At 33.7% G+C, this 25,839-nt stretch overlaps 1 protein-coding gene across 6 annotated transcripts in view; it reads right to left on the reverse strand.

The window, feature by feature from the left end:
- MIPOL1 (mirror-image polydactyly 1) overlaps positions 1-25,839 on the reverse strand; it is a 370,191-nt gene that overhangs the window by 258,668 nt on the left and 85,684 nt on the right. For all 6 annotated transcript variants that reach the window (XM_032242673.1, XM_032242671.1, XM_032242674.1 and 3 more), the window contains exons 5-7: positions 24,742-24,877; positions 22,994-23,099; positions 8,748-8,877 (exon numbers count right to left, since the gene is read on the reverse strand). In XM_032242673.1, coding sequence (XP_032098564.1) covers positions 8,748-8,877; positions 22,994-23,099; positions 24,742-24,877 — 372 coding nt within the window. The remainder of the gene's footprint in view (positions 1-8,747; positions 8,878-22,993; positions 23,100-24,741; positions 24,878-25,839) is intronic.

Raw genomic sequence — 25,839 nt, forward strand, 5'->3', positions numbered from 1 at the left:
TATTAAATGAACATCTATGAGTCCATACTGAAACAAATGGCTGAATAAAAAAAAAAAAAAACGGGAAAAGAGACAAATCTCCTGTATTGAAGAATTACATATAATTTAGGTAAATATTCTCCCTTGCAGGAGGTAGAATTTAACAACCTCCCATTCTCATTCTTTAGTATGGACTGTACTTAGTGATTTGCTTCCAAAGAGTAGAGTATAAACAAAGGAATAGAGGTAAGTAATTTTACAGTGGAGAAACTTGGCAAACCATACCTTGGCCAGATGATCAAGGTTAATATTACTGGTAGTAAATCATGTTAGTAGAATATAACCTTGAAATGATGTGAAGAAAATGGTACTCACTTCTGTAGTCTTCACCCTAAAAACTCATAACACTAGCATAACCAACCACAAGAAAAACCCAAATTGGGAAACACTCTGTATAAAATACCTTGATCAATATGCCTCAAAACTATCAAAGGTCTTAAAACACAAGAAAAGTTAGAGAAAATGTCACAGCCCAGGGCAGGCTAGGGAGATATACAAACTAAATACAATATGGAATCCTGGATACAATCCTAGAGCATAAAAAGGACATTCGAGAAAAAGCAGTGAAATCCAAGGAAAGTATAGAGTTTAATTAATAGCCATGTAACAATACTGAATTCTCCCCTGTGACAAAAGTACCATAGTAATGTAAGATGTTAACAATAAGGGAAAATGGGTGAGGGTTATGCAGCAACTCTCTATATGATCTTTGTAACTGTTCTGGAAATATAAAACTAAGCTATAATTTTCTAAAAATCTTATAAAAAATAGAATTCCAAGTAAAGATGGAATAGGGAAATCTGAACACCCAAATCTACCCAAATCTTACCCCATCATATAGCTACATGAACAGAATATACAAATTAACCAAATAGCAAAAAAAGTACGATGTCATGTAGTAATTTTTTAAAATAGGGAGGGGGTGCAGGGTGGAGAGATGATGATTTTGGCTAGATTACCTACAAAACAGGTGTTGGGAAGACAGTGAGCCAACAAAACAGAATTTTTCACTTACACCATACAGCTTAGAAATAATCTGAGAATTAGTTGAGTAGACAGCCCAGAGAAAAGTAACAAAAACCTTTCATGAAGAAAAGCCTGTATTATCTAAGAATCTGTATAGAGGGAACAAGAATCAAGGCTTGCTATGTTTTTTTGTGTGTGTATTTATATTATTTTACTTTTTAAAATCAACTTGGAAGCTCTGGGATACATGCGCAGGATGTACAGGTTTGTTACATGGGTAAATGTGTGCTATGGTGGTTTGCTGCACAGATCAACCCATCACCCAGGTATTAAGCCCAGCACCCATTAGCTGTTCTTCCTAATGTTCACCCACCTACAGACCCCCAACAGGTCCCAGTGTGTGTTGTTCCCCTCATGTGTCCATGTGTTCTCATCATTCAGCTTTTACTTATAAGTGAGATCACGTGGTGTTGGGTTTTATGTTCCTGCTTTAGTTTGCTGAGGATAATGGCTTCCAGACCCATCCATGTTTCCACAAAGGACATGATCTTTCTTATGTTCCTTCTTATGGCTGCATGGTATTCCATGGTGTCTATGTGCAACATTTTCTTTATCCCGTCTACTGTTGATGGGAATTTGGGGTGACTCCATGTCTTGGCTATTGTGAATAGTATTTTTTTTTAATTTTACAACAGTGTATTGCTTAAGGTAAATTTAAAAATATATACGTTTTAAAAATATACTTTGGTAGCCAGGTGTGGTGGCATGCAACTCTAGTTCCAGCTACTCAGGAGGCTGAGGCAGAAGAGCCTGAACCTAGGAGGCAAAGGTTGCAAGTCATGTTTTACTACAATAGTGAAAAAAATAAAAGCTCAAAAGGAATATCTCCATGAAATTAGGATACGTATACAGGGACCAGATAGCATGAACCCTTAATGTGTGGCACCAAACAAAATCCCATAAGCAGAGGACAGAACCTCCAGCAAAAGAAGCATACAGTCCCAGAGAGGTCTTATCAAACTCCATTCCCAACCCATTGCCCTAGGGTTATTTAGAAAGGTACCAAGAGCAATGCCTTGCCAAGAAATGGCAGCTCAAAGAAGGCAAACAGGCTTCAAAACAAAATGTTTATTAGGCCGGGCACAGTGGCTCATGAATGTAATCCCAGCATTATGGGAGGCAGAGGCAGGCGGATCACCAGAGGTCAGGAGTTTGAGACCATCCTGGCCAACATGGCAAAACCCCATCTCTACTAAAAGTACAAAAATTAGTCAGGCATGATAGCACATGCCTTTAATCCCAGCTACTCAGGGGGCTGAGGCAGGAGAATAGCTTGAACCCGGGAGGCGGGGGTTATAGTGAGCGGACATCGCACCATTGCACTCCAGCCTGGGCGACAAAGGCAAGACTTCATCTCAAAACAAAAATGTTTATTAAGGAAAATTCATCTGTACCATTCTGCTCTGCTAAAAGTTTTTGACAGAATTGCCCATTTTAAGCATGAGCAAGATGCAAAGAAATGATATGGTAACTATGAATATACCACAAATACAACACAAAACATATGCAAAAGAAACTAGTTCATAATAATAATAATAGGAAGACATAAACCAAGGTGCTATGATTTGAATGCCTGTCCTCTCCAAAACTCATGCTAAAATTTAATGGTCATTGTAACGGCATTAAGAAGTAAGACCTCTAAGAGGTGATTAGGCCACTAGGCTCCTCTCTTACGGGTTGAATTAATGTCATTATAGAAAGGCAAGTTTAGCTCCTTTTTGCCTCTTTTTAGCCTTCGGCTTTCTACCATGTGATGACTCAGCAAGAAATCCTCCAGAACAGTGACCCAATAAATTTCTGTTCATTATAAATTACCTAGTCTCAGGTATTCTATTACTGTAGCAGCATGAATGAAATAAGACACAAAAGAAAGAAAATTTTCCTACCCATGGTTGGTATTTTATTAAAAAGTAAAAAAAAAAAGAAAAAAGTTTCAATAAAATAAAAGAGAAGGGGCTAAAACAATAAAGTGAAAAAAGAAATATAAAACTTAAGGAAATAAGCTGAGAATAAAAAATAAACAAATAAATAAAAATTACATACATTAACGAGAAAGACCATGGAAAAGAACAACGACAATTGGGATTACCAACATAAAGGAAATGTTTGTAGTTATCACAGTGAATGTAAAAGCAGATTAAAATATTAATAATTATTGAACAGATAACACATAAGGACAAAAATGTTCCATATAAGTATAGCTGGAGTCTCTAAAGTAGAAAACCTAAAAAACAAAACATTTGCAGACCTAAAATTTTCATGAGACAGTTGTGGTGGCTCACAGCTATAATCCTAGCACCTTGGGAGGCCAAGAAGGGAGGACTGCTTGAAGCCAGGAGTTTGAGACCAGCTTGGGCAACATAGCAAGACCCTATCTCTTCAAAAAAACTTCCTTAGAAAGTAAAATTTCCGTGAAATAATAGTACGCAACCATAAAAAAGCACAAGATCATGTCCTTCACAGGGACATGGATAGAGCTGGAGGCCATTATCCTTAGCAAACTAATGCCAGAACAGAAAACCAAATACCACATTATTGCTTATAAGAGGGAGCTAAATTATAAGCACACATGGACAAATACAGTGGAATGACAGACATTGGGGCCTATTGGAAAGTGAGGGTGGGAAGAGGTAGAGGGTAAGGAAAAATAACTAACAGATACTAGGCTTAATACCTGGGTGATGAAATAATCTACACCAAAAAATCCCATGAGTTTACTTATATAATAAACCTACAAATGTACCTCCAAACTTAAAAGTTAAATTTTTTTGAAAAATGTAAAATTTCCATTAAATAAAGGAAGAATGAAATAGTCCTTTAAAAGGCATGCTGTGTACCCCAAAACCTTATTAAAAAATGATGGACACAATTGCCCTGATTCAGCCCTACTTCATGAATAAAGGATGAATCCTCAGCTATCTGACAAAAAAAAAAAAGACAGACAAAAACATATACACACAGAGTCAGGCACGGTGGCTCATCCCTGTAATCCCAGCACTTTGGGAGGCTGAAGCGGGTGGATCACTTGAGGTCAGGAGTTCCAGAACAGCCTGGCCAACATGGTAAAACCCCGCCTCTACTAAAAATACAGAAATTAGTCAGGCGTGGTGGCACTCAACCTGTAGTCCCAGTTACTCGGGATACTGAGGTGGGAGAATAGCTTGAACCAGGGAGGCAGAGGTTGCAGTAAGCTGAGATCATGTCACTGCACTTCAGCTTGGGTGAGACAGCCAGACTGTATCTCAAAAAACAAACAAACCAACCCCCCCCCCCCACACACAAGGGGATGGGGAATCTGATTGATCTCGACATTTTTTCAGGCAAACAATGTCAGAAGACAAGAGAGTAACATTTTTATAATATTTAGAATAAAGAGATACTTGACTCAAGAATTACATTCTTAAAAATTTGAATACAATGATAACACACAGCCAATCTGAGGCATGTTAAATAAGAGAATAAGGTATTTATGTGCTCCTCCTTTGAAAGTGAAATTCAGTTACCTACTGTGATATTGTGAAATATACATTTGGTCATCATTCCACTCCCCCACCCCTTTCCTCACATACATGGAATCTCCAAAGTGATGTCTTTTTTTATGCTAATCATGAACTGATAGCTGGCAGCCCTTAGACAGCTTCTGGATGGAGGCTGGTCATGAGGAAGGCTGCATGATTAAAAGGTGGTAACTTTGAGTTTCAACCCCCAACCTCTGCAGAGGGGCCTAACAGTTAAGTTGATCACCAATGGCCAATGGTTTAATCAATCATGCCTATGTAATGAAGCCTCCATAAAACACCCAAAAGAACAGGGTACCTAAAGCATCCTGAAAGCTGAACATGGGGAGGTTCCTGGAGGGTGGTGTACCCAAGCAGGGCATGGAAGCTCTGCATCTCTCCCCTATACCTTCACCTATGCATCTCTTCATCTGTATCCTTTGTTATAACCTTTATAATAAACTAGTAAATGTAAGTAAGTTTCCCTGAGTTCTGTGAGCTGCACTAACAAATCAATAGGACCCAAAAAGGGGACTATATGAACCCTAACTTGAAGCTGGTTAGTCAGAAGTTACAGAGGCCTGGACTTAAGATTTTTGTCTGAAGCAGGGCCAGTATTGTGAGACTGAGCCCTCAACCTATGGGATCTGAGGCTTTCTCCAGTAGCATATGAATTTAATTGGAGGATACCCAGCTGGTGTCCACTGCAGAACTGATTACTTGTTTGATGTGTGAGGGAAATAACTACACATTTGGTCAAAAGAGGCTTCCATTTTGATTGTTGTGTTGAGCAAGAAAAGAAAAAAGCCCTTTGAGTTTGTGTTTTTGTTTCCACTGACGCACCCAAGGATTCCCCACAATAAAAAACTCAGGGATAAAAATGCCATCTATGATGAAAGTTCCAGCAATGATTATTCAATCCTTTTAAAGTTAAGATTAAACAACAGGGCACACTTTAGCTAGAAAAACTAATATGGCTATAGAAATGAATACAACTTTTACAGATTTTTTAACGTGAAATTCATAATGAAAAAAGCGGAGTTTTAATGTGCTTATTTCTTTCTTTTATATGAGAAAAGAACCTTAATCTGAGGAATGCAAGCCCTTTTAATTATCAGGCCCATAAAGAATGAAAATGAAGACTGCAATCATGTCCTGTTTGCCGCCCTATGAGTTAGTATTCACATTTTTTTTTTTTACTTGAGAGAGGATCTTGCTCTGTCACCCAGGCTGGAGTGCAAAGGCATGATCAATCATAGGTTCACTGCAGCCTCTATCTCTAGGGCTCAAGTGATCCTCCCACCTTAGCCTGTAAAGTAGCGGAGACTACAGGAGTTTATCACACGACGAGGCTAACTTTTTTAAATATATATATTGTTTTGTAGAAATGGGGTCCCACTATGTCTCACAATTGTCTTGAACTCCTGGACTCAAGCAAACCTCCTACCTTGGTCTCCCAAAGTGCTGGGACTACAAGTGTGAGCCATCATATCCGGTTTGTATTCGTCTATTGAAACTGCCTGCTATTGCCACAAGTAGCTATAAATTAACCTAATAATGTTATACCAGACACTATGACTCACACCCTATAGCTTATAGCCAATCACTAATTATAAAATTATAGTTCCTAAAACAAACTTTGTTTCAGCTCATTGCCTATCTCTCTTTTTTTGCATTTAAAAATTCACTCCTGGCCAGGTGTCACACCTAACACCTGTAATTCCAACATTTTGGAAGGTTAAGGTGGGCAAATTGCTGGCATTTAGGAGTTTGGGACCAGCTGGGGCAACACAGCAAGATTCCATCTCTATTTAAAAAAAAAAAAAAGAACTTTAAAACTTAAAAAAAGAAAAAATAAACAAAAGTCCATTTATAACTCCTGCTAATAGAAGTGTATTTCAGAGCAATGTGAATCTACGCTCCCAGGCTGCAATCCTCAAACTTGGCCCCAGTAAACTCTCTACTTATATTAATTTTACTTTAACTTCTTCTTTTAAGGTCAATCCATACCTGAGAGTTACATGGTATCGTTAACTGAAAAAATAATGAGAAAATTTTGACCAGGCCTAGTGGTTCATGCCTGTAGTCCTAACACTTTAGGAGGCTGGGGCGGGCAAATTGCTTGAGTCCAGGAGTTGGAGAACAGCCTGGGCAACATGGCAAAATGTGGTTCTGTTCAATTTTTAAAAATAAATATATATTAAATAAAAGAAAAAAAAATGTTGCTGACTCCAACACCTTAATTTTTTTCAGTCTCATTGCTTAATTTTAAAAGGGTGTTTAGAAAATTAATATAGCTATAGAGAGAAAATACTGCATGAAGTTCAAAATTTTCTTCAGTTTCACTTCAATTGACTATTACTCTTAAATTGAAGTTAACACTTACATAGTACTCACTATGAGCCACATATTTTCAATATTTAGTGATTTGGCTGGGTGCAATGGCTCATGCCTGTAATCTCAGGGCTTTGGGAGGCCAAGGTAAAAGAATCACTTGAGGCCTACAGTTTGACCCCAGTCTGAGCAACACAGTGAGACCCAATCTCTACAAAAAACTTTAAAAATTAGCCGAGCATGGTGGCATGTTTCTACAGTCCCTGTAGCCATAACTCCTTGGGAGGCTGAGGTAGGAAGATCACTTGAGTCCAGTTCAAGTCTGCAATGAGCTCTGATCACACCACTGCATTCCAGCCTGTGTGATATAGCAAGACTGTCTCTGAACAAACCAACAACACGTACATATACATCTTTTAATTTTATATATATTTTACATATATACATATATATACATACATAGTCAATAGGTAATTTAGTCCTCATGACAACCTGTATAGGTCCTCATTAACTGCACTATTATATACATTTTGTAGGTCAAAAAACTGAGCCGTGTAGACTTCGGATAATTTGTCCATGACTATACAGCAAGGAGGCATCAAACCCGATATTCAAGAATAGACTGGATCCAGAATCTGTGCTCTTAACCTCTACACTACACTGCCTCTCAAATACAACATGTAGAGAATTACTTGATTTTTAATCAATTAATTCTTTGACTACCTCTAATCAATGGCAAGCCATCTATCCTTCTAGGTAATGGTTTTTAAGTATATAAGAGAAAATGTTTGAAATAATGTTTCCCTATAGATAAAGATGGTTATTCTGGAATAGGCATTGTAGAATTTAGGTGAAATTTTTGTTTCTGTGTTTTTCCAGTGAGTTTGATGCCGTATAATGAGCCTATCAATCTTCAAAAAAAAAGTCATTAATCTAGACCAAAAACAAATATTACCTAATCACAACTTGAACACATATTATTATTTATGGCTTTTTGTCTCCCCGGTAAACCATGTTTTAATTAGTACTTTACTCTGTTCCTCCAAAGAGCCTAGTACAACACTGGACAAAGTAAACATGCCATAAGTATGCTGATTGATCATCATTAAATATTAGATTACTGCATTCTATCTATCTGTGCAGGTAACATATTTCTAGATGTTCTAGGGTCTTTCCACCCAAAGCCTATTCCTTAGACTAGCATCATGAGTAACATCTTGGAGATTGTTATAAGGACAGAATCTCTGGTCCCAGCCCAAACCTAATGAACCAGAATCTGCATTCTGACAAGATCCCCAAGTGATCGGATTGCACATTAAAATTTGAGCAGTACATATGTCTAGGGCATTGTTTCATTAAGTGCAGTCCATCATTTACCTATCAGAATCACCTGGGTTTCTTGTAAAAAAATGTGTATTCTTAGGCTCCACCGTACTCCAAGTATCACTAAAGTTTAAAAACCAAAGCTAAAAAAACTGCAAGTAAAAAGTAGTAAAAAACAGAAACAGCGATATTAAACAAAGAGCAGTGAAAGATTCAGATAACTGAAATAAATTTAAAAAGTGATAAAGAGGAGGAGATAATAAGAAAAGGAGTCACGTAGGAAGGAACAACAAACTACGAAGAAATAAAGAAAGTAATTTTGTTGAGAGTGATGTGCATTTCTTTTCTTTCTTTTTCTAAATTGATTGCTGTTCCCGACAGGCAAACTAGCATGCTAAAGGTTTTAGAAAAAGAATGGAGATATGCAATTTCCTAGTCACATTTTTGAATATGTAACTACCAGATAAAGCACGCCTTTTATAAATGTTCCTAATATCATAGAGAGTTTTAAATGTGTACAGTACATACACTTTTAGAGACATTTCCATATGCTTGGCTCGCGCAATTGCTTCATCTCTGTCCTCAATGGCTAATTGCAGTCTAGACATAACAGCTTCATCACGTTCCTTCTGTGCAAAATACACTTCTTCAACCAGAGCTACCAAAATATATGACACACAATCAATCATAGAAAATAAGGGAGAAATATATACCTTTAACAAAAGTAAAAGCCATAAGCAACTGTTATTTCAAGGACTGCTCATTCAACTGAATTAGTATCAATTAATCCATTCAGAAATATTATTTTTAATAATAGGTACTGCAAAACTGGGATATCATCTCGAACCACTAAAAAGAGCAAAAATTTAAAGATCTAATAATAGCAAATGTTATAAGCCTGTGAAATAAAGAAAACTCTCATACATGTTCCAGGTAGGCAGATACATTTCTACAACCATCTGAAGAGCAATTTGGCAGTTTATTGAAGTTGAAGACAGGCCTAGCCTAGCAAATTCCCTCTTTGGTATGTAGCCTAGATAAATTCATGCATATATGTAAATGTAAACATGTATAAAATATTGCAGCATTGCTTATAATAGCAAAAGCTTAGACATAACCCAAATGTCCATCAACATTAACAGAAATAAATTACATTTAGAATGAAATATTACCCAGCATTTAAAATGACTTGACTATGGACAGATGGACAAATCTCAAATACAAACTGTTGGCAAAAATAGCAAGTTGCAAAGTAAAACAACTCTACCCGCTATTTATGAATAGACACAATTAATACAAATAATACAGTGAGCATGGAAAGGATAAACACCAAATTCAGAATGGTAATTACCTCAGTGGGAAGCTAGAAGGAGAGAAAAGAAAATGGGTAAAAGAAGAATAAAACAGGACAGAGCTCTGCTGTTATAGTAGTGTACATCTGCACAGAGCACAGGGCACTGTTGATATAGATTTTAATACAAATGGCATCATCTAGATGTCTGCAGCACTGTATCAGGAGCTTTAATGTTATCTGAAATTATTTCTTAAGCATAATTTTACTGCTTGTATGTTTGAAATCTTACATAATTTAAAAAATATTACTGTAATGTTACAGAAAGAGGGCCTCAAATACCTTATTTATACTGTCAAACTACAAAAAAAACTTCAGAAAAATTTTAAAATGCTCTTTTAGTTTGTAAAGCATTGGATCTCTGCCCAAGGATTGTTACAGATTAATATACAGTTAATCAAGATAGTTATTAGGGCCAGCATGGTGGCTCATACCTGTAACCCCAGCATTTTGGCAGGCCGAGGCAGGTGAATCACTTGAGCCCAGGAGTTCGAGACCAGGCTGAGCAACATAGTGAGACTTCATCTCTACAAAAAAATTAAAAATTAGCCCCAGTTGGGTGCAGTGGCTCACACCTGTAATCCCAGCACTTTGGAAGGCCAAGATGGGCAGATCACTTGAGCCCAGAAATTCTAGACCAGTCTGGCCAACATGGTGAAACTCAGCTGGAGTCTGGGAGGTAGAGGCTGCAGTAAGCTGTTATTGTGATTCAGTGTGGATGACAGAGCAATACCCTGTCTCATAATAATAATTCTTTAAAAAATCATTATTATTGCATTATTTAAATTGTAAGTAGTGGAAAACTAGTGGTAGAATATTCAGCATGGATCTATCTAGCCAGTCAGTTCAGTTCATACCCTGGGCAAGATGGCATAAAATTTCATTACAACACTATTCAAAACAATATGCAATTTAAAACTTAGGAACTGTTTATTTCTGAAATCGTTCCCTTAGTATTTTCCAACCATAAGTAACTGAAACCATGGAAGAAGCAGCCACAGATAAGATGGGACTAATGTATCAATTCTTCATGCCGTGGTTTTGTTTGTTTGTTTGTTTGTCTCACTCTGTTGCCCTGGCTGGAGTGCAGTGGTGGAATCTCAGCTCACTGCAACTTCCGGCTCCTGAGTTCAAGCAATTCTCCTGCCTCAGTCTCCCAAGTAGCTGGGATTACAGGCATCTGCCACCATGTCCAGTTAATTTTTTGTATTTTTAGTAGAGATGGGGTTTTGCCATGTTGGTGAAGCTGGTCTTGAACTCCTAACCTCAGGTGTTCCACCTGCCTCGGCCTCCAAAGTGCTGGGATTACAAGCATGAGGCACCATGGTTGGCACTTCATGCTGTTTTGAAAGAAACTTCTGTCGGCTGTAGTACACAAAAATGAATTTTATTTTTCCCTTCTGATTCTATAGGATATCCTTCCAGGAAAAGCAATAATAACAGCTTAGAGAAAGCAACATAGTGGTAAAGTATTTACCGGCATGTATAAATTATGTATCTTGCATAGTATGGAAAACAACATGGTGTATGGAAGAATATGAATTTTGATTCTGATCTAAGGTACTAAAGTTTAGCAACCTTCTTTTGTTAATTTCTTAAATTATTTTAGTTGAAGTTCAGGTATATAAAATTAATAAAATGCCAATATTCATGATGTTATAAAAAATTAAATTAGAAAATATATGAAAGCTCTTGGCCAAATTAATAAAATAAAGTGGATCATCAACAAATGTTAGTTCTACTCTACCACTACAGTAACCATACTCAAACCACAGACTCACAATGTGACTTAATTCCTAGACATATTAATAATGTAGTTTTGATTAATTTGTAATATTCAAAATCTAATCTAAAAAATTCTTCAATTTTTAGCTTTTTCATTGGCAGGCAAAAATTATATAAGGGACTGAAAGAAAAATTATTCAGAACCCATTTTATATTGTATGCTGCATACCATGATTAAATTAATAATAGTTTATCAAAAACAATGGCTGGGTACAGTGGCTTACACCTGTAATCCCAGTACTTTGGGAGGTCAAGGCAGGCAGGATCACTTGAGGTTAGGAGTTTTAGACCAGCTTAGCCAACATGATGAAAACCCATCTCTACTAAAAATACAAAAACTAGCCAGGCATGGTAGCACATGCCTATAATCTCAGCTACTCAAGAGGCTGAGGCAGGGGAATTGCTTGAACCAAGGAGGAGGTTGCAATGAGCTGAGATCGTGCCACTGCACTCCAGTGTGGGAGACAGAGCAAGATATGGTCTCAAAAAAACAAAATTCTGGTATTCTAAGAAGTTTTGAGAGATAAAATGGGGAGAAATGTCAGATATAGTCAAAGGGGGAATAGAGGCAGCAAACCACCTGGTTATGTATGCACCTATGCAACAACCCTGCATGACCTGCACATGTACCCCAGAACCTAAAGTGAAATTGAAAAAACAAAAAAGTTTATCATATACTTCTAAGTTGCCTCCTTAGTGCAGTAGGCAGCATATCAGTCTAATACAGTATATCTAATTTGTAGACCAGATAGAATGAACAAAAATGATGGTAAATAGTGATGTAAGCACAGATTAACATATTACTCTGAAATATTCTGAGATATTAAAAGGTTAAAATACTAAACTTCAAATGCCAAGAGGTTTTCTTTCATTTTTATAAACTGTGGCCAGATCTTTATATAGTGACTTTTAATGCAAATTGTATACCACTTTACATGCAACAGTACCTTATGGAAGAGGTAAGACCAGCATATCAAGGCAAGGGCTTTAATAATAAGTCTAATCATCTCTATGTTTAAAGGTAAGTGCTTTATACAGAGGATTTCTTTGGCTCTGTGTGATCAACAGAAAACATTTTTTTTTAATGTGACTTAAAATCCAAAGATGTATACACGCATTTAAAGGATATTACCATTTAAGTATTCTAAGGTTAAAATTTTAAATACCAGAAAACACACATGCACACACACATAAAATATGTTGCAGAATTTATAAATGATAAGAATGTTTTTCAAAATAAAGGTATTACTCTAAAGATTCAATGCAATCCCTATCAAAATTCTACTGTAATTCACAGAAATGGAAAAACAATCCTAATTCATATGGAATCACAAAAGACCCCAAACAGCCAAAGCAATCTTAAGCAACTACCATTTAAAATATATCACAAAGCCAGAGTAATCAAAACAGTATAGTGGCTGAGTGTGGTGGCTCATGCCTGTAATCCCAGAACTTTGGGAGGCTGAGGTGGGTGGATCACCTGAGGTCAGGAGTTCAAGACCAGCCTGGTTAACATGGTGAAGCCCCATCTCTACTAAAAATACAAAAATTAGCCAGGCATAGTGGCCCATGCTGGAAATCCCAGCTACTCAGGAAGCTGAGGCAGGAGAATCACTTGAACCTGGGAGGCGGAGGCTACAGTGGGCTGAGGTTGTGCCACTGTACTCCAGCCTGGGTGACAGAGCAAGACTCTGTATCAAAAACAAACAAACAAACAAACAAACAAAAAACCCAGCATGGTATTGTCATAAAAACAGACACACTGACCAATGGAACAGGATAGAGCACCCAAAAATAAACTCACACATTTACGGTCAACTGATTTTCAACAAAGGTGCCAAGGACACACAATGGAGAAAGTACAATCTCTTCAATAAATGGTGCAGGGAGAATTGGATATCCACATGCAAAATGAAAATAGGCATCATCTCATCCCTTATTCAAGAAACAGTTTAAAACGCACTGAAGACATAAACACAAAACCTGAAACTGCAAAACTACTAGAAGAAAACACAGGGGGAAAGCTTCCTTAACAGTGGTATAGACAGAGACTTCTTGAATAAGACCATAAATGCAAAGGCAATGAAAGTAAAAGAAGATTAACAGGATTGCATCAAACTAAAAAGCTTCTGTAGTTAAGGAAACAACAGTAAGAGACAACCTACGGTGTAGGAGAAAATATCTGCAAATCACACAGTAATTAAAAAAATAATATCAAAAATATACAAGGAACTCAAACTATTCAATAACATGAAAACAAATAATCCTATTTAAAAATGGGCAAAGCACTTTGGGAGGCTGAGGTGGGCAGATCACTTGAGGCCAGGAGTTCAAGACTAGCCTGGCCAATATGGTGAAACCCCTTCTCTACTAAACTTACAAAAATTAGCCAGGTGTGGTGGTGCGCACCTGCAATCCCAGCTACTCAGGAGGCTGAGGCAAGAGAATCATTTGAACCCAGAAGGCAGAAGTTGCAGTGAGCCAAGATGGTGCCACTGCACTCCAGCCTGGGCAACAGAGCGAGACTCAGTCTCAAAATAAAATAAAATAAAATAAAAATGGGCAAAGAACCTAACAAACATTTCTCAAAAAAAGATATACAGTTAACAGTTATATGAAGAAAGCTTAACATCTCTAATCATCACCAGAGAAAGGCAAACTAAAATCACAATGAGATATCTCCTCAAATCAGTTAAATTGGCTATTATCAAAAAGATGAAAGATAACAAGTGTTGGTGTGGTTGTGGAGAAATGCAAACTGTTATGCACTGTTGATTGTACTGTAAGTTAGTACAGCCATTTCGGAAAACAGTATGAGGTTCCTCAAAAAACTAAAAATAGAGTTACCATATGATCCAGCAGTTCCACTTCCAGGTATATATCCAAAGAAGCTGAAATAAGTATGTTAAAGAGATGCCTACACTCCCATGTTCATTGCAGCATTACTCACAATAGCCAAGATATTATGAGTAATGGGCCAACCAATGGGCCAATCAATGAATAAATTTTTAAAATATGGTACAATGGTATACAAAAGAGCTTTTAAAAAGCTAAGATTCAGTTTTTTCAGCTGGTAAAGCTGAAAAAAGAAGGGATATTCTGTCATTTGCAACAACATAGCTAGACCTAGAGGGCATTATGCTAAATGAAATAAGCCAAGCACAGAGAGACAAATACGTCATGGTCTCACATATATGGAATCTAAAAAAGTGGAACTCACATAAGTAGACAGTAGAACAATAGCTACCAGAAGCTGGGGTGGGGGTGGATGAGGAAAGGAGAAATATTGGTCAAAAAACACAATTTTCAAGTTAGACAGGAGGAATAGGTTCTGGTGATCTATTACATATCATCAAGGTGACTTATAATTAATAATAATGTATATTTCAAAAAGCTAAAAGAATGGATTTTAAATGTTCTCATCACAAAGAAAGAAAGTATTTGAGAAGGTGAATATATGTTAATCATACTGATTTGATCATTTCACAATGTATATACATGTACTGAAACATCACATTGCACTTCATAAATCTGCAAATCATATATCAATTAAGGGAATAATACATATGATTATTAGTCAATTAAAAATAAAACAAAGAAAACCCCTAAAACCAAAATTAACATATTAATGAATGATGTATAACATCTATTAGGTTAGATGTGAAATCTGTTGGTTATAAAAAACCTGATTCTGGAATTCAGTACTTTTGAAGGATCAATATGCAACTCTCAAATATTTTTAGTAAAGAAAATTTAATTGTAAACACCGAGCTTTTCCAAGGTAGATGACTATTACAAAGTTCACTAGAAAATCAATATAGCATTTTAGTTGGAATTTGCTCATTAAACACCCACAGCTCTAATGCAAATTATGATGGAATGAATAAAGCAAATACGCATGCTTCTTTCTTTTTATTAAATGTAAAATCTACTGTTAATTGCATCTCGTATGTCATACAAACTTTTCTCCTTAACTATTAAATAGAAGCTTTAACAAAAGTCATTAGAGATTCTCTTTCTTTGACTTGAATAAATTTCAATATTTGTTCAGTAAAGGTTCACAGCAGTTAAATTACATTAACAAATATTATTAGCTACTATGTAAGCCAACCAAGTAAAATACTTATATTGTAGGTAAAACAAATCATTGGGTGTTTACAATAATATTTGGATATCTCCATTTTTAAACATGGTTATCAAATACCCTGTAATTCTTAGTCAAATGCGAAAGATTCAGAGAGGATCACCCATACCCCCCACAACCAAATACTCAAATTTGTTTAGTAAGCTAATTGTTTTCTAATATGGGCAAGAGTAAATATGAAGAAGCTGAACCATACTAAGTATGAGTTTATTGAGTCAAGGCAGAGTACATATTTTCTTAGTAGACCCAAGTCTATTGACAAATCCATATTCCACACTTTTCAAACTGCTTTTAAAATACAGTACAAGTGAGATAGTACCTTGGATAACATTCTAGTTTAAACAACGCTCATGATTCTCTAAATAACATAATTTGGAGGATAGACATTTCACAGAAAAAAAAAAACCCATCTGTTAACATCTTACGGTAGTTATGTAAATATAAAAGGCTAAATTAAAAAGAAGGAAGAATAAATCTTTAGGATTTTAAACATATCAAATAATAACTGGATAATAATTAATGTTGGAAAATTCTAAGCAACAAATATAATATAGATGATAATTTTGAAAAAGACCAGACTTTACTACATATGAAAGAATCTCAGATTCTATGAATATCTACCATAACAGTATTACATAAGGCATATCCATTTGGAGGAGAATTATAATGATATCAAATTGATTCCTTGCAAATATTAGAACAATTAGCATTTATGAAACAACCACATATATAGTCTAGAATTACAAACACGATATATTTTCATTTCCTTAATAATTGTAATTTTTCCTTCTTTGCATAAACTATTTATTGGAAATTTAAAAATAGATGGTAGACACCCCACACCAGTAGAAAATTAACTAAAACCTACTCTAAGTAGTTCAATGTTTTTGTTTTTGGCAAAACAATGCTGAATGCAACTTTTTACTCCAGAACTTCCTTCATAGACCAGACTATTTGCTTTTTGCACACACATCTTTATGTATATACATACCTAATTACTTCAAAAAATTACTAGAAGTATGATGACTAGATTAAAAGTCAGCTTTCAAAACTCCTAATATATGTTGTCAAACTTTCCTCTGTAAAGTTGTTGTAAATTTATAAACTCAGTATCAGTATAGAAATTGTTCAAGATTAATTTGAAAATTATGCAAAACAGTATGTTTCAGTAGCAAGACAATGAATCAAAAGCATTTTTTTAAAAAACCCTCGATTACTATACACATGTATTTACCACAGAAAACTCAAAGACTATATAAAGTTTTCTGAAAATATGCTCTATGTTACATTCAAAGATTTATTATATGTGATATTGAAGCTACCTTTTCAATGTGAAAGAGAAAAGTTTATCCCTGAAGCATTAAAATCAGTATTGATAATTGTATGCCTTTTGAAATATAACTTAAAGATTTTTGTTTATTTACTAAAGAGATTAAATTATAATAGATATCAATATGAAAATTCTTTGAAATATAACTCCTATCTAAACTTTTTCTAATCTCATTTCCTCTTCAGGATCATTAGACATGTGAAAAAGTCTTTAGATAAACTTCTGAAAAGTTTTATTTTTGTTATTTTTATGTTTTAAATGCCTTAACTACATATATTTCCAAATGCTTGATATTATTCTAAAGTCCACTGTATGTTAAACCCAATAAAATATTTCCAGTTGTTGTTGCCTATTCTTATGTATAATAGATCCTCCATCTACTCAAATTTTATTGTCTTTCCAGAAGAAAAAAAAAAAAAAAAACTTTTCTAGGAAGCAAGGATACAAAATTGGTTATATTCGTTCCTCAAGTATTATTTGACCCAGCACTTGCCAGAATTCATTCTGATTCACATCCATAGAATTTTGTAGCCAAAGACAGTAATATAATCAATAGTCTACTTATCAATACGTTTACCTGCTGTGTTTTACAGAGATGGGCTTTTATGTTCTTATCTGAAATTAATGGTCATATTCATGAAACCCTTTTTCTTTTCAAATTAAAAAAATAAAAATAGATACAAATTTAATGTATTATAATTTAATACGGTTAAGGCATTCAAGTATTAGGTTAAAGCTATCACATTTTATTGATGCCTATTATATACACAGAAAAATGAGATTCCAATGTGTATTATTTCCTAAAAATAAAAATTAGCCATTTTCTATTCTGGTATAGAAAATTAACGTTTGTTTCTCTTAATCATTAGATGTTCAACATCATCTGAAATATGATACATAGTAACAGATAATCTTTTTACAAGAGAATAATGTAAACATTTTCTATTATACATTTTTCCCCATTTTAATCCATTGGGGTGTCTTAATATACTTGCTATAATGGTAGATTACAAATCTATATTTTTACCATTTACATTTAACCTGAATAGAAAAACTTGTCATAAGTTTCAGGGATTCCATGTACTGCTCCTTTCGACAATGAAAATTAAACTCCTCTCCTCCCTACCAAAAGCAAATAAACATTCTCTGTAATAAAAAGATATTGACAATATAGTTTTTATTTAAAATATCAGTATAAATTTGCATATATAGAAAGAAATCTATGTTTAAAGAGAAAAATCAAATTAAATGCTTGTATCATTGGTGCAATAAGCTAAGCAAATTATGTAACCATTGAATTACATGTTAAAATACAGCAAGATAGACTAGATAGAAGATAGATAGATAGATAGATAGATAGATAGATAGATAGAGACTTATAAACACAAGACTTAGGAACTAAGGAGTTCTTTTGGCTAAAACCTAATATTGGCTTTATTTCAGTTTAATTGGAAGAGGATCTCAAATTCATCTTCTCCATGAGATATCAGGAACCTGGATTTCTCTTTGTACCAAAGGTTAATAAGAAATGTGTCTGCAAAAGTCAAACAGCATTAAATACCAAAAACTGATTATTATTCTACAGGAGTTGTTCTGTCATTCATAATCTCTCCATGCTCCAACCTTCCACAGCTAATCTTTAATGGATGACATGCAAGAAAGAAAAATAACTAACATATAAAGCAGAGGTTCTAAAGTGAGCTTTTAAGAAATAGAAAAATAAGGCTTTTAAAGATATATAAATATTTTAAATATCACAAAATAGCATATAAAACACTATCTAAATAAATACTTTTAAGTGAAATGTAAGAATCATCTGCATACTATAAAAGCAATAGAATAACAAAAATTAAAAGAGACAAAAAAACACTAGACAATGCCCACCAGGACTGTTTAGGAAAAATGAAAGTTTTAATTGGACAAGCTAATATTAGAAGACATAAAAACACATCATCACTGATATAAGAGCAAATTAATGGATGCAATTCAGGCCACAGCACACTATCTTTCATTGTTAAACTCAATTTAACTAAAACAAATTTTAAAATGCTTATGTGTTAATGACTTTTTATTAGGTGAGAAGAGATACATACCTAAAGAACAAAAATGCAACGTTTCTTCTGTGCTTCTCTAAAATATCCCCTAGTATTTGAAGGTCATACATAACAAATGTCAAATAATATTACCCACGTGTATAATTTAACGAGCTAAAACTCAGTAAAAAGTCTTAAATAGCTACAATGAGGTAAATCATTAATGCATAGGGAGTGAGGTGGTCATTTCAGCTTTTCCTAAGACTAAATAAGACCTATGTGTTATACATTTTAACTTTTTTCTAGAGGTTTTAAAATTTTTTCAGTATTTTCACACTTTTGAAATAAGGTTAAATCTAAAAATTAAGGAAAACTCAAAACTGGGGATCCAATTAAATAATAAATAAAAATCCTCTGTAAACTATTTTAACAAAAGAAATACAAATCAATTCCTTGTTTAACAAAACCATTAAAAATAACTATCCCATACTTATCTATATAATTAATATGGAATAGTAATTTACATAACTACACAACAACTAGGAACACTTTGGGTATGTCCTCTATTAGATGAAGTCTTGATAAAACAAGATGGTTACAACATCATCATCTTATCATCATAATTATTTATTGAGTTTCTTCTATGGGTTAAGCACTTCATAAACATTATGTCACTTAAGCATTGAAGCAACCTATAGCAGATTTTAACTAATGCTTAGTGAAGCTGTCATTACACCCGATAAATGGCAAAAAGATTAGAACAAAGGTCTGAATCCAAAGTCTGCACATTTAACCACTACTTTCAACATGTATGCTGTATTATGATTGAGAAGTGGTAACAGGCAATAAAAAAAATGCCTGAAATCCCAAATCTGTCTTATTTGCTGATGTATATTCAGTGTCCAAAACAGAGCCTAGAACATAATAAGCCCTCAATAAATATTTCTTGTTTGATTTGTAAAGAAGTAAGCATAGTTCCTGTGAAACATTTAAGTGCTTAATAAACAGTGTCAATGATGGTGACAATGACAATAATGATGGTGATGTAAAAAATGAAAAGAAAGGAAAAGGGGTCAACCATCAGAGATTTTAACATGATAGGGGATACAGCTGATTTTCAAACTCTCATAAAAATCACATTAGAATAACAGATTCATGTTATGGAAAAACCAATGGAGAAACAAAGGAAAAAGATTTGAAGCTAAGTAACGGTCTACATGAAAATTTATCATACATACACATTGCATGAAAGCTCAAATTTTTTGCATCCCATTTTATTTTGAATTCACATTTTAGAAAATATATTAGTGATATGACATATCCGTATCTCAACTGCAATGTTATTTATAATCCAATCCTTTGTTTCTTCTTTTGTTTGTCCATTTTTCAGTTTAGTGCCCTTTCAAAATCTATTAACAGTAACCCAGTAATTTTTAATTAAAAGCCAAACAGTTATAAAATGTCTTTTTATAACTTCTGGCAATAATTACACTATTAAAAGTTTAAGAATTTCATGAATGTAAAAGCAATAAAATAATATCAATTTGAGCTACAACTTACTGAGTACTAGTTATGTACCAAGTACTTTTATATATTATCACTTATCTTTAAAATAATCTGGTAAATTGGTTAATATTCACATTTTACATGGGAGAAGATAAGCCCAAAGAGGACAAATAACTTGCCCAAAGGTGGAGAACCAATATCAAGTGCCCAAGCCGTAATTTGAACCTGGATCGTTGTGACTCTAAAGATTTTGGTCTTCCCAATTGCCCTAAACTGCCTACAGAGAACTGGGCATCTTTTATTTTATGTGGTCTTGTCTGTACTAGATTCTTATAAATTATACAATCACCTCAGAAGACAAAATGGACTAATATATATGTTACATAATAAATATAAAGACATAAAAATAAATACAAAGAAAAAGTTGCATGGGTAAAAAGGTACAACTGCATCACTGTCATCATATGGTTTTCGTAAAACCATATGGTCTTTATATCTCAAATTTTAAAATTAGAGTGCAAATAATTTCTTAAAAAAGAAACCACATCTTTTGAAAGCAATGTTTATTTCTTCTAATACTAAATCTATGCTCATTATAGCAAACTGGAACAAGGTAGAAACTGTTCACTGAAAAATTAATAGTTTCACTTAAAGACCACCATTTGCCACTTATTTTATATAATATACATATACATATTTTTTCTTTTTATAAAATCATATTATAAAGACAGTGTTTCCCCTATTTCTTTCACCTAATAGTTATGTTTTTCTCATATCCTCAAATATTCTTAATTACTGCAAAATGTCTCAAATTGTAAATGTATCATAACATTTAATAATTTCCTTATGGTTAGACTGTTTTTTTAACTCTCTTGCTATCACAACTGTTATATGAATATTTTTATATATAAATCTCTACATTTTATATACTCTAAGAAAATGCCTACTATTTCCTTAGGGTACCTCATATTTTAATTACCATCTTATTTTTAAAATGTACAGATTTTTAAAATTCTATTTGCTATTTCTAATGTTTAGTTTAGATGTTTTCATAAGCATTTCTTTTATTGTCAAATGGTTTGATCTTTTTAAACATATATATTCTGCTTAAGGACATTATAATAATTTAATGCATACATAATTCAAACTGTTCAAATGGGAACCTTTAAATATATACCAATAAATAAAATATTTGAAGTATCTGCTTAGCTACATTATAAAAAATTTAAGGAGTAAATATCATTGCTTAATTAGGTTTTGCCTGCAAGAGATAAATGGGCTAGGCAGACACATTAATTCACAACTTTTATTAGGTTATGAAAACCCAAATCTCATCGAATTATTTCTGTAAGACATATGCAAAGTTAACATTATGCAAATGTACTTATTGTAATGGTATCCTAACAATTAGTATCTTTATATATTTCATTGTAAAAAGCCAAGAGATTTCCAAATTGTTCTGTTTATATTTGAAACATTTATTTTTAACAAACTATTAATTTTTCTTAAAATGTTACTCTCATATTTTCACACACACAAAAATAAAAACGTTATAGTAGTTTAACATTAACAGAAAAGCAACCATCTAGTATTCAGCTGGTGTACTTATTTATGATCATCTTTGTTATATTTTCATAGCAATGTTTAGTTCTATTTTCCACGGTAATATTTTGAAGACAGGCTCTACTAGTTAATCATATTTCTGATCTAAAACAATTCTTTCACATATGTAATCCTATTAAGTAACTTGTAAAGCAGTATTATAACCTCAGACTAATCATAAAATTCAATTGTTTCTTAAAAGCATTCCAAATGATATAAAAATGTTAAAATAAGTGATGTCTAAAACGGCTCTGAATGCTAATGTCTATTCCTTTACGAAATTTATCTTTCCTTAACATACTAAAACAATGTGAGAGGGACATTCACAGAGGCATGCACAGATGGAGATCATAGACTATTGAGAATCATTTCATTATATCTATAACATATCAAAAATACATTTAAAAATTTCTCCTTGCAAAGACTCGTGAGTAAAGATAGACTCCAGAATATATTTAAGGTAATCATTTATAATCTGAAAGTTTGGCAACCTTTCACTTTAATCTCAGGGAAAATATTATCTCTATTAGCTTCTACATCATCAGATGAAAACTTATTAATTGTGCAAAACAGATTTTGTAATCAAATGTAGGTTTCCATTGGCAATGAATATGTGACTATCTTCATACAAAGGTGAAGTATTTCCTCGCAAGGAGCTAAAACAATAAGTGGTATTTGAACTGCTGGTTGAAAGGTAGAGGCACTGGTAATCATTATTTCCCCTTGTTTGTTCAGCCCCTTCCAACAAAACAAACAACCTTTTTGTGATTGGATTGACATGGTGTTAACAATGCATTTAATGCCCAAATCAGTATGAATACAGGTAAAGCTCTCACTAATACCAGTACCAGGATGTTAAAGCCACCTATTTTCTAAGCTGCCAAAAAAAAAAAAAAAAAAAAAAGGGACAGAGCTTCCCCTCCTTTGGCAAATAAGCCAGTATGCTAGTATTCACCAAGACACACCACATAATAACCTTATGTGTGATTCTTAAGGCCATATGTTAATATTCATCTACTATACCTGCTGTCTTTTCAGCAATTTTAGCTTCTGTTTCTTTCTCTTGGAGTTCCAGCTTAAACTTTAGTTTTCTCTGTTCTTTATCTTCTTTGGCCAGTTTCTCTTGAAGCTAAAGCACATTAAAAAAAAAAAAAATCATAGATTTTTATCTGACAAATATTTGCAAAAATGTAACTAATTTCAAAGTAAAGTTTTTGTTTTTTCTTAATTCTTATATAACTGCCTAGATATGTAACTCCAGAAAAAAATTAAGAATTTAAGTTATTTATAAAGTAATAATTACCTGTAATAATATAGAAATTGTAAAAACATCATAATATACACTTAATTTATTTAGTTATATGTGCATGAATAAGCAAATGAAATTCACAGAACCAACATTATTTTTAAAAATAACTACTGCAGGTCACGTACAGTGGCTCATGCCTGTAGTCCCAGCACTTTGGGAGGCCAAGGTTGGCAGAACACCTGAGGTCAGGAATTCAAGACCAGCCTGGCTAACATGGTGAAACCCTGTCTCTACAAAAAAATACAAAAAGTTAGCTGGGCATGGTGGTGGACACCTGCAATCCCAGCTACTCAGGAGGCTGAGGCAGAAGATCACTTGAACCGGGGAGGTGGAGATTGCAGTGGGCTGAGATTGTGTTGTTGCACTCCAGCCTGGGAAACAACAGGAAAACTCAATCTCAAAACAATAATAATAAAAATAACTACTGCAAAAGCAGTCTCATCCATTCTTTTTTCTTAACACAAAATATTTGGAAGGGATTCACCTAATAAAATAATGGATAGCAACGCTTTAAAGTTTATCTTGGTAAGTCCAATATTTTGAGACAAAATTAAGATAATAATCTTAATATCTGATACAAATCTCCCTTTGAGAAACTATCCCATCCTATTCCATTTAAATTGGCACTGATACCTGACTCACAATTGGCATTTAATAAATAACCACTAAATGAAAGTACAGAAACATTTCATGCTTTCATACAGAATCCCTCCAAATGCTTTTTAAATTCTTTCCTAGGCTTCTGTCATTTTAGTTGTTTTCCTTCAGACATGATCAACATTCCTAACATCATGCCTCAGTTTGATTACGTCAAATGACTAGAATATTAAAATTAGAGATATAGAGGTTAAAAAAAAAAGTATAGAAAATGTACATTATTTAATAAAATTATTTAATGATCACATGAATACAACTAGAATAAGAGTCAGAACAGAAGATAAAACATAACAAGACAAATTGTATTGGATAAAATGCAGCAGTATAAGATAAACACAAGGTAAATTACAATATTGCCAAGCCTTGCTACTGAAATGTTTAATTACATATATTATTGAGGTCAAATATAGGGCACAGATACTAATAAAGAAAAAAAATTAAGAAAGTAACATGAAACCAGTGCATTCTATTTCTCATTCTCTATAACACTCAAATAAAGGTTTACTAAAATTTGAATGAATTTTTTTTTTTAAAGATACCTATACAAGGAACCAGGGGTTAGTTCATGAAAAAGGAAGTGCTAATACAGGCCAGCAAGGTAGGAAACAAACAAACAAAAAAAATGTTTTCATAGTCAACCCCTTAACTCAACCATAACCTGATGGCAAGGTATGGCAAAAACATAAAGCTACTGTTAAATGATTAAAGTGCAAAATAAAGCTGAAATATGATGGGCAATAAAGGAAATTTAGAAGATCCACAGCTAAAAGCATACTATACAATTATCAGACGTTCCACATTATACCTTTTTATTGCTTGTTCTCAGAATATTCAATTCTTTTAGAAGAAATGCTATTGTATTCTCTTTATCTGAGTCTGAAGTAACTTGACAAGGAGTCATACATTCATAATGCATATCATTATGTCTATGTTCCGTAATGCTGTAATAAAGAAACTGGTTAACGTTCAGAGTAAGACAAACTAATTTTTTTGACATTTTGTATGCTACTTGAGAACCGTACCAACATAAGCAAGTAGTATAAAGGAAGGGAAAGGCAAAGAGATGGGCTATTTTTTTATAGGCCTTATATTAAATTTGCAAGCATAGGTAAATCTTGGAGTCACTAAGAAGAAATTTAGTAAGGGCTGGGACAGTCGGTGCAGCTCTATTTACCATGTATATGTTCTGTTGTAATTATATTAGATATCTCATAATCTGACTTTAGCCCAATCTCTACTATTTACTTTACCCATGTGGTTATAAAATGTTTATCCCTACTTCATTCTGTGTTTCTAACCCCCAGTATGTACTCCAATCTATAACCTAGTAAGAATCTGATAAAGGGTTAAAAAGTTATATTACATGTTACTATCCATTAACACATCTACTGAATAATTTGAAAGTAGAAATAAAAGCTCCTAGGCAAAACTCTGTTAAAAATAGTATACTGTAAAGTATTGTTTTGTCTAGACTGAAAATACACTAGTCACTGAAACTTCTTTTTAAATCTAGTAATATTTTTACAGTACATGACTAATTATCAAAGTTCCTTAATCTCATAGTTAAAAGTATACGGTATCACAAATTCAAATCCTTTCATGAGCTAGATAGGCAAGGTGAATGGGTAAAAGCTGAGAATGTAAAATAACAAGGAAGGCAAATGGTAGAGCACAAGGCCCTTTTAACAGCGTTCAAATTCATTTAAACGAAAAATAGTGCTAACCCAAACCAAAATGCATGTTTGGGTTTACCTTACCCTGGAGCTGCCAGTTTTTTACTTTCATGAATGATATCTCATGTATATCAATTTAACAGTTATTTCCAAATACATAATAAAAGGTCGCAGAAAATAATATTGAACAAGATAGAATTAAATCTCACTGCCTTTCTTCAGATGCACGT

This window comes from Sapajus apella, unplaced genomic scaffold (genome assembly GCF_009761245.1).
Source record: "Sapajus apella isolate SASKATOON/1434 unplaced genomic scaffold, GSC_monkey_1.0 scaffold50, whole genome shotgun sequence".
Taxonomy (NCBI): Eukaryota; Metazoa; Chordata; class Mammalia; order Primates; family Cebidae; genus Sapajus; species Sapajus apella.